General features: G+C 32.6%; 1 protein-coding gene across 3 annotated transcripts in view; it reads left to right on the forward strand.

The window, feature by feature from the left end:
- The window catches only part of LOC130453042 (LIM and senescent cell antigen-like-containing domain protein 1), a 33,980-nt gene that overhangs the window by 15,564 nt on the left and 7,538 nt on the right, over positions 1–10,878 (forward strand). For all 3 annotated transcript variants that reach the window (XM_056792632.1, XM_056792633.1, XM_056792631.1), the window contains 6 exons: positions 4,476–4,589; positions 4,654–4,786; positions 4,966–5,138; positions 6,360–6,465; positions 6,518–6,670; positions 8,305–8,446. In XM_056792632.1, coding sequence (XP_056648610.1) covers positions 4,476–4,589; positions 4,654–4,786; positions 4,966–5,138; positions 6,360–6,465; positions 6,518–6,670; positions 8,305–8,446 — 821 coding nt within the window. The remainder of the gene's footprint in view (positions 1–4,475; positions 4,590–4,653; positions 4,787–4,965; positions 5,139–6,359; positions 6,466–6,517; positions 6,671–8,304; positions 8,447–10,878) is intronic.

Raw genomic sequence — 10,878 nt, forward strand, 5'->3', positions numbered from 1 at the left:
GAGTGACACTGTACTTGGGACCACTGCAATACCTACGTCTGTTCAAGTAATTTCTTGCTACTGCAGCAAAATGAACAGCCCCATCGTGTTGAAGAGAAAATATCAAATAATATTTTTGAAAGTCCATCTTTAAATACTGGAACTGTAGGTCGCGCTTTGTAAGTGGACCATTCTACTCTATGGAAAGTTTTAAAAGAACAAGTGTTACATCCATACAAATTGACTAGTGTTCAAGCATTAGAACCTAGAGATTTTCAGGTGTGTATGGAATTTTCAAACTGGTATTTACAAAATTGTCGTGAAAATCAAAATTTTCCAAAATATGTGTTGTATACCTACGAGGCTAGATTTACTAGGGAAGGAATTTTCAACTCTAGGAATAGTCACGTTTGGGATGAAGAAAATCCGTACTTTGTTCGTGAAAGGGGATTTCAGCATAAATATTCGGTTCATGTGTGGGTGGGTATGTGTATGTATATAAAAAACAGACTTTTAAGAGAAAAACGGATTGGTCGAGCTTGGATTCTAAGATCACCTGACTTAAATCCTATTGATTTTTTATATGGGGCTATATGAAGCTCAAGGGTTCGTATTCCCATATCAAAATAAATTATTTATTGAGATCACTCTGCGGTAAAGCGTTGTCAGTCGAATATAGAAACACCCTGTATAATATCTAGGCATTCTATAGAATAACAAATGCTATTTAGGCAAAGTATGAAAATAACGTCCTGATGAGCTTATTATGTTGATAATGTACAGTCGGGGGAAAAAATGCATAATCCGATCTATCTCATCAGCAAATTGTCATAGAAACATGCACCAGGTGCTATACTTCATGGATATAAATCTTCTTTATAGTTATGCATTAAAAAACTGCTTAAGGGGTCGTCTTCACATAAAAATTTACACTATCTCAGAATTTTCCAATACTATCACGTAATTTTTATCCTGGAGATCGAAGTTTAGCCCTAGAAAACAAATTTAAAGTCGGTTAGTAGGTTTAAGAAGTATTCTCATCCAAATTTTTAATCTTGTAATGCTAATTTAATTTGAAAATTGCAAATTGTCTCACCTGATAGAGGTGGTTTTGATGATGTGATGAAATTTTTGTAGGTCACAATTTAAATTCTTTTCAAATTGTATGCAAAATATAGAAATTATGATGTTATTTATTTCAACAAATTTGGATTGTAACCTACAAAAATTTTAAAACATGTCGATTTAGTATGATTTCAAATAGAGGCATATAAAATTTCTGCTCAATCAGTCCATTAGTTTTTGAGTCTTCTTCTTCTTCTTCTTATTTTAAGACTGTGTCTTGTGTTTTCAAAGAGGCAGCCTAAGTTGTGACTGCGAGGACCAGCTCTCATACCAGCGCTTTGGTGGTCTTCCAGGCGGTCTACTTGTATTGGATCTCTCTTCCTTTGCGATTTTCGCCAGTCGATCGTTGTTCATTCTATTGGCATGATCTCTCCATGCTCTTCTTCTAGTTCTGGTCCATCTCACTATATCCGGAACGTCACACATTCTTCTGATTTCATTGCTCCTTATTCTGTCTCTTAGTGTTTTCCCTGTGATTGAGCGTAATGTCTTCATCTCGGTTGTTCTAAGAATCCGTTTAGTAGTTGCAGTCTCCGCCCTCGTTTCTATGGCGTATGTCATTACTGGTCTGACACAAATTTTATATATCCGTATTTTGCTTTCGATATTTATTCCTCCATATCACGGTTCGAAGGAATCCTGAATCTGCCAGTATGGCCGTTGGGCGGATTGAGTAGCTCAACGACCATGCTGCCGGTCCCAAGCCCGGATAAAAGAGGAGGGTTGTAAGGCAAGGCTAGCTACCTACCTCATGTAAAACAGCCATTTGCTCAGAGAACGAAGAAAGTAGCCTCAGTTTTTGAGTAACACTCAAAAAACTAAATCCATCGGGAGAAAAATTTGGCAATTTTTGAAAATTTTAATTACGAGGATATATTGAATAATTCTTAGTCTACTATAGAACCAAAAGAACCAAACAAAATTTCAATGTCAAAATATTTTATTACTCAACATATTCTTCTCTTATCGGATATTGGATTGGAAGAAAATTTACGACCTTTTAAATTTTTGTTCAGTTGAGGAAAGAGATGATAGTCGGACGGAGCCAAATCAGGTGAATAAGGGGGGTGCTCTAGTAATTCAAACCTTAAATCACGAATTTTTTGAATGGCAACATGAGATTTGTGTGCAGGGGCGTTGTCCTGCAAAAACAAAACACCTTTGGATAGCTTTCGGCGTCTTTTCTCTTTAATTTTTTCCTGTAAAGTGCTCAGCAATGTCGAGTAGTATTCTCCAGTTATTATTCTATCCTTATCCAAAAAATCAATCATGATTACTTTATGGCAATCCAAAAAAAACTGAAGCAAAAATATTTCCAGCAGATTTTTGGACACGAAACTTATTAGGTCTTGGAGAACCAGAGTGTCGCCATTCCATCGATTGTTGCTTTGTTTCTGGATCGTGGAAATGTACTCAAGTCTCATCCATAGTAACAATTCGGTTATAAAATCAAGTCATGAACTGCATCGATATTTTCAGGGACTGACACAGAAACATCATCTTCAATGGAAAATTCACCTATTTTGAAGCTTGTAATCCAATTTTTCACGGTGGCATACGAAGGACATTGAATACCAAGGGTATTAAGCATATCTTCGTAAATCTGCTTACCTGTTAACTCTTTTAAATACAGGTACTTGATGATGGTTCGATACTCCAATTTTTCGATTTCCACAATTACGGTGGACACTTTTTTCTTTTAATTTATTGCGTAACTCTAACTCTCTCTCTATCTAACTAGATATCAATACATCCTCGTACAAGCTGAGGCGCTTAGTTCCTAAACATACTGACAGAATAACTTCAAATTTGGTCTCTAGGGCTAAAATTGTCTGAAAAATCGATCTATAGGATAACAATTGTTCGCATTAAAAAATTTTGAGATAATGTAAATTTTAATGTGAAGACGACCCCTCAAGTATTATCTTAATACATAACTATAAAGAAGACTTAAATCCATGAAGAATGGCATCTAGTATATCTCTATACGACAATTTACTGATGAGGTAGCTCGGATTATGCATTTTTTTTTCTCCGACTGACATTTCTCAAAAATACAAATATATACAATATATTTGCCAACGTTTATCATGTGGTTGAGGGGCGGAGTCCGGGAATCAATCCTCCTGTTTATAATTTGCATTATTTTTTTTATCCTGGTGCCCCTTGTCGAGATACTTTGACAAATTTCTGGAAAATTATATTCGTTTATTCTAAAATGTGTAAATAATTATATAGACATTTGAAACTGAACAAAAAGTAATATGCCATTATAAAAAGATTTATGAATACCGTTACCGGGGTGACTTTGCGCATTTTTAAAATTTACAATCAAATTTCGGATTTTTATAGATGGATTTTCCAGAAAAAAAATCATCCCATTTGTGCGACTATGATCTTGTCACCAAAAATTGAAAAGTGAGTGGGCAAAGTAATCGCCATGATAGGGTGTGGCATGTTCGAAGGACCAGGATTGAAAAGAATACAAAATTAAATTTACTTTATTTAGAAAAATATTTGTATAGAAAAATCTTCATTCTTCTTGAATTACACCAAACTTAATTCTTTAATAAACTCATTTAGATCACACTTTAAAAATACCTAATGAAAATAAAGGATGGCCAAATAAACACTTTAATACACACATAAAAAAAATAAAAGACACTAAACCCACACTAAAAGAAATATTTAGAAAAATCTTTTAAAAAAAAAGGAAAACTCCTCTTCTTTCTTGTTGAGTATCAGCTTTGAGAACAATGTCTACGCTTTGAATACTCATCTAAAATTCCCAAGAAAATCTCCAACATTGTATGTGATGCTATCTGGTTCCATACGTTGGCCAGAGGAAAGAGTCTCCAGTCTTAGTTTTGAGATCTTGGTAAAGAATTTTCGAAATGGAGAATAGAATAAATGAAGAAATGATTAAATTCAAACATTTTGTTCAATTTGTAATGTAAATAGAAAAACGTAGAATGGTTATAATAAGACTTTAATAATTTTCATAGGTAAAATTAACATTACAATATTCAAAAATGGTAATTTAATGAAGATTAAACAAGAGAACTAGATGAGCAAAGAAGCCCCGCTTTTCTGGTGAAGTGCAAGGTTACTTTGCCTACAATGTTTGGAATGATAAGAAATTCCTAGACCGCTAAAAACTCAGTGGTGCCAACAGTACATCTGGGAAGGTTGATCCAAGATACTCCGAGGGGCAAAGTCGCCTCAATTGACGGTACTATAAATAGAAATTTTCGCAAAAAAATTCGTATTTATTAAAAAACTGTTAGCGTCTATAGTTTCCGTCAGTCTAACCAATAATCTACCATAAACTAAGTATAGTCAGTAAGAAAATATGTTTTTTATTTTTACAGACTCACTAATATGTCAAGGGAGAATATGGTATGCTCTAAATGTGGAGACGGATTTGAGCCGGAAGAGAAAATTGTTAACTCTACTGGACAATTATGGCATCAGCATTGTTTTGTGTAATTATCATCTTATAAGGAAATTATTAGATTAGAAATCAATGTAATCATTAATATGTTTCAGATGTGCCCAGTGTTTCCGAGAATTTAGGGATGGGGTTTTCTACGAATTTGACGGAAGAAAATACTGCGAACATGATTTTCAAGTACTGTTTGCTCCTTGTTGTAACAAATGTGGAGAATTTATCATCGGAAGGGTAAGTTCACTGTTGAGAGGGTACCCTCACCAATATCTGCTGAAATCAATGGTTCAATATTTTGCCTTTACCTATTATGTATGTTGCTCTTGTTCCAATTTGTTGATTAACAAATATTGATATTACATTACTGTTGTTGTATTTCAATTTTTTCATTTTCATTTATATATAATTTTCAGGTGATTAAGGCAATGAATTCAAGTTGGCATCCAACTTGTTTCAGATGTGAAATGTGTTCCAAAGAACTAGCCGATACCGGTTTCATTAAAAATGGAGGTAGGGCTTTGTGCCATGATTGTAACACAAAAGTTAAGGCTATAGGATTGGGCAAATACATTTGTCATAAGTGCCAGTAAGTAAATATTAATATTACTAATATTTCATATTTATAGTTAATTCTAGTCACTCAGATTCAATTATTTGTATGCATTTTTCCATAGTCTGCAGGTTCTTTAATGTTCTTGATCTGTGGTTTTTCCTCATTTTATTGATTTTTTCCCTTAGTTGATTTCAATTTATCATTAAAAACAACCAGTGGTTACTGGATGCCATATCGTTAGAATATAGTAGGTGTAGAAGCAACTCAAAATTGCATTCATTGAATTTTATTATCGTTTTCTATTAACGAGCATGGTTTTAGTGTGAGATATTTTTTCCTTATGCATATTGTGCCGTTGCTTTATGTTTTCCTGCTTCATCATTACAATTTCGACAGCCTGTTGTGAGCCTCGACTCTATCAAGCTAATTTCGTCACTGACATCGATTCCTATTTCTGGTTGAAAGCTCGTATATTATATTAATATTGCTAATGTTTCCAATCACTCTGATTCAATTTATTATCAAGCATTTTTCCATAGCCTACAGGTGCGATTTTTTTTACCTTGGACGATTTCAATTTAGTTCTAACAACAACCAGTGGTTGATGGATGCCATATTGAATATGGTAGGTGTAGAAGCAATTCAATTCCTTGCTGGTATTTTTTGGTGGATTTGAAAGTTACATCAACGATGACATAATTCACTGTAACTGATAGTCATTGCAAAATGGATTTATTAAAAGTGAATAACAGGTTTTCATCAGTTCTACTAGGTGCCCAGGTTTCTGATCTATATGTAAGACATGTCTCTCTACTGAAATTCTGCTTACATATCCCAGTCATCACATATTTTGCTAAATAAGCTCCCCCTACTTTTTTATTAATTATTCAATTCACTTTAGAAGTATGCTAAGGTAGTAAAGTTGATCAAACAGCTAAACTTTCAGATCCCACTTTAGTATACAATACCGTCAGTTTTGTAGCTCTTCTATTAAATGGATTCCCATACACTTTTTCAATAAATATTAAGTCTCTTTTGAAACTCCATTTCTTTACTTTATTATCATGCTTAATTTATGGTGGAGCAACTATGCAATGAAAATTATAACCATATTTATTTATTTACAAAAAAAAGCTTCACATCATACAGTTATCAATTACTAGAGTTTGTTATATTCACCCCAGTACTAGCTCCAATTCATTTTTTATTCGGAAATATATTTAAAATTTCAATATTTCTTTCTATTTATTTCAGTGCAATGATTGATGATCAGCCCTTGAAATTCAGAGGAGAAGTTTATCATGCTTACCACTTTAATTGTGCCGCATGCGGTGTGGAACTCGATAGTAGTGCTAGAGAGGTTTGTTTTTATATTACATATTTTATGAAAATATTCGACTGATAAATTTTAGGTTAGAAATCGTTCAGGTTTTGCTAAAAACGAAATGAACGAACTTTATTGTTTGAGATGTCATGATAAAATGGGTATTCCTATTTGTGGTGCATGTAGACGACCTATTGAGGAGCGTGTAGTTACTGCGCTAGGAAAACATTGGCACGTTGAGGTGAGCCTTCTTGAAATTTTGTTAAGAATAACACAAATTTCTATGGTGCCATGAAACTAAAACTGTCTGCTCCATCCGATGACGTCGGTCTGAGGTCACTAATAGCTCCTCTCCACCCTATATATTGTTCTGTTATAAAAATTAGTAAACCTACATTGTAATGTTGCCAACATATTTGTAAAGAATTTGTCTTCAAAATGGTTTTTAGTTTCATGCGTTTTTCATGGAATTAAAACTAAAAATTTGAAAGAAATAGAGGGGAAAACTATACCATAGTTAAAAAGCAGAACACAGTATTGGAAAATATTTTGTGGAACGTAGGAATTTCAATATAAAATCTTCAACTAACTTATTTGCGATTTACCAAGGTAAATTATAGTATCACGATAAATTATAATACACCTAACTTCCAGTAGATTCCTACTCAACTTTGTGAGTATCCCATTTGTCTATAATTTCAAAGCAATTTATTCCTACAGCTTTATAAACTCATGTTAACTTTGAGAAAATTTCGTTCCAGCGAGACACTTGCCCTACTTACAATAAACGTTAGTTTTAAAATTAATTGGAAAATACTTTTTATGTGGTTCAATAAAGTGGCCTCCATAAACAACAGAATTATATACAATTGATTTTTTTCTTTGGGTTCATTTCTTTTATTTCTATATCCAAAGCTAATTTCCAATCTGCTTTTAGCAAGCAATAAAATGATGATAGAAGATAGGAATCATTTAAAAAAAAATTTAAAATCATTCCATCAGATAACATCTCTTCGTCTTCCTAAAACTGCTCCTGGAGTACAGTTCGCCCCGTACACACCTTTTCTTCTATTTTAATTTCCTGAAAGAGAACTTTTATGCTTTTCATAATGAAGGCCTGTAGGCAGAGAAATTTCATCAAATAATAATACACCGTAATGTATCTATTATGCCAAAGATTTTTCAGTTCTATAAGTAACTTTAATCGAAAAGTGCTTTTACTCTAATTTTTAAGATAGAAATAAAACTTGAAAGCAACTAATTCATTTTTGTATTTAATATTACTGAAATTATCTTCGCTTCTTATATTAAATACAACTCTGTACAATTTTTAATTATGGGTTCGTATCTACGTTTATAAGCCGATTATGATTTTACAAAGTGAGAACAGCTGTAATAACATTTTCGATATTTGACGACCAGCAATAATGCCAGATTGGGAGAACATGGTATTCTTTGTTTAATTCATTTAGTGCTTTTACCAAATCCGACATCGTTATTTATGAGATAACTATTTCATGGCTGCACGACTTTCGGGTGGGATTGCTATATCTCTTTTTTGTTAATTCTTATCCATATCGAATTCCGCATACCTCCCAATCGGTAGAATTTACGCCTGACAGGAGCTAAGATGGGTTCCTATTTATTTTTCCAGAGTTTTGGTTCTTGGGCCATATAAAACTATTGTGGTTTTGAAGGTATCAGCATACCAAGTCATCCTTCCAATTATTTTTGTTACTCGTCAATACTGAGCACATATTTAGTTGCAAGCGCTGTCCTATGCTCTTTTTGGTATTATAAAAAATACAAAATCCATTTTTCATTTGCTTAAGAATACACTGAATAGGTTCTTATACATATATGTAAATTTTGTAGCATTTTGCTTGTGCCAAATGTGAAAAACCATTCTTTGGTCATCGCCATTATGAGAAAAAAGGATTAGCGTATTGTGAAACACATTATCATCAATTATTTGGGAATCTCTGTTTCGTTTGTAATCAAGTAATTGCTGGAGATGGTAAGTAATCTATGAATATTAGTTTTTGATAGTATAAAGTTGGTATTGATATCATTGTACTTACAACCAAATTAATTTTTGAAAATTTTCCATGCATCTTACAGCATCTGATCAAATAATCATAAAAATTTTTTCTCAAAAATCAGTTTGGGATCGTCGTTAATCCCATAGTACAGCCATATACAGGAAAAGTAACGTGTATAAGGCATATAAAAAAGACGCCAGAAGACTTGTAAAAATGCTATTGATAAAGGGAAAGGAAGAGAAGAGGGAGACCAAAGGAAAAATGATTGGGAAATATGTAGAAACGATTTATGGCCGAAAAGTACATAAGCATAACATCTGAAGAAGAACTATGAAAGAAAAAATGAGAAGTGGATATTAAAGGCGTTCATTACTGTCTATATTCAAATATACCGGAAAACACTGTTTGTTATGATGGACAATGCATATTCTTACCTGACTTCCCCAACTGGAAATTCTCCCTCACGAAGTGGCATTCGGCCTCAGTTGAAGTATATGTATAAATAACTGGTACTTAGATGGGATAAACAATTAATATCAAATTGGACGCCACCAGCTTTTTAACGAATGACTTAAAAGTGATTAAAATAAAAGGTGGAAAAACTGGAAACGCCTTATGAATTGAATTATTAAAAACTAAACAAACTCTTCTCAGACACGATTCTTCAAATTAATAAAAAGATAATGAGGTGGTGGTGTACCGGTTGAATCCTTTGTGTAGTTGAACTCCAACCTGGTAGCTACAGAAATGCGGAAACAAAATGAAATGAGGCAGGAAACGGGAACACAGATGGAAATAACTAAAGAAGGAACTAGTAGGTAGAACAGATTCGAATAAAAGGAGCTTATGTTCTAACATATAAAAAAACTGAATTTATATTTTTTAAAAATATAACAAACAGGAATCTGTTGTATTCTATTTATTTTGTTTCTGAAATAAATAGAAAATAAATTTACATTGAAATTATCTTACAAAATTTGCTTAAAACAAAAGGAAATTAATGAAGATAACTGAAATTTTATGAGCACTATATAAAAACCGTTAAAAAGATATAAGAAAAACTTACTAGCGAATATAATTAATACACTTTATAGTGTAGATAGCAACAGAACTTGAATTCTTCGAATGGAGTGCAAGGTCGATAACAAATCAATTTCTTTAAAAACTCGAATGTTAGAATTGAAATAGAAGTGACTTCTGAGCCACAATACGTTTCAAAACGATATTCAAAATGTTTGAACAAAAAATTAACAAGCGAATGTCATGTTAGAATATCATCAAAACCGAAACCGAGAGGTGTATTTAACATGATAAAATTTATGGTTTAGGAGATATTTAGATTTTTAGATCGTTGTATATGTCAAGGAAACCGTTTGCTATAAAGAGACATTCTGAAGAAAGTTATCATAAATTGTATTTATTTATTGAAATTACTGAGATATACTCTTTGATTTTTCACTTCTTAGACGTCTTTGATATGGTTTTATTGATAATCTATTTTGATTTTAAGTCTTTATTATTTAAAATTTCATTTCGACTACTTTCAGTCTGTATCCAAATATCATTTTCTCCTAAAATTGCAGCAATTGTGTTTTCACAAGATTTCTTTGGGCGTCCTCTTGTTCTCTTTAACATTTCTCTAGCTTGCCAAATCTTTTGTATCGGTCTATTGTACTCTTTTCTACAAAGGTGTCCAAATCATCTAAGCTTTTGTTTTTCAATTATTTTAATCATATGTTCTACATTTAAGTCTTTCCTTATCGTTTCGTTTCTTATTCGATCTTTTCTAGTGACACCTTTGATTCTGCCTAAGTCTTCATTTCAGCTGCTTGAATTTTGCTTTTCGGTTAGTTCGCAAGTACCCTGCTTTCACTATCATGTATAAGGACAGGGCGGAAAAACATTCAGAGATTCCAATTATTTCTATGTTTCTTGTATCTGTTTCACTTTTGTTTTCAATTCTTTCAATACATCATCTATTATTATTATTATGATTAGCGCCGGACTCAGTACTCCCCCCTGTCTTGAATATTGTTTAGTCGTTAAATTCTTGCATTGGTCACTATTTTTCCTCACTTGGTTCCTTCTTGTTTCATATATACTTTCTTAATTTGACTCCGGCTCCTCATTGTTGTAAACTATTCCATATTTGGTTTCTTCGAACACTATCAAATGCTTTTTGAATGCCTATAAAACCGATATATACTTTTTGTTTTTAATTTTTTTTTGTTATCTGTCTCAATGTAAATACATGAACTTGTGTACTTCTTCCTTCCTTAAAGCCGCTTTGAGATTCCTCCAATTCCGCTAAAACAAATAAAAAAGAATTTCAAAAATATTTGTTTAGTTGTAAACTTAAATTTGACTAAAGCTGCAGTATAGCTGATCTTCAAGAGTCATTAGAAGC

Source organism: Diorhabda sublineata, chromosome 2 (genome assembly GCF_026230105.1).
Source record: "Diorhabda sublineata isolate icDioSubl1.1 chromosome 2, icDioSubl1.1, whole genome shotgun sequence".
NCBI classification, from domain to species: Eukaryota; Metazoa; Arthropoda; class Insecta; order Coleoptera; family Chrysomelidae; genus Diorhabda; species Diorhabda sublineata.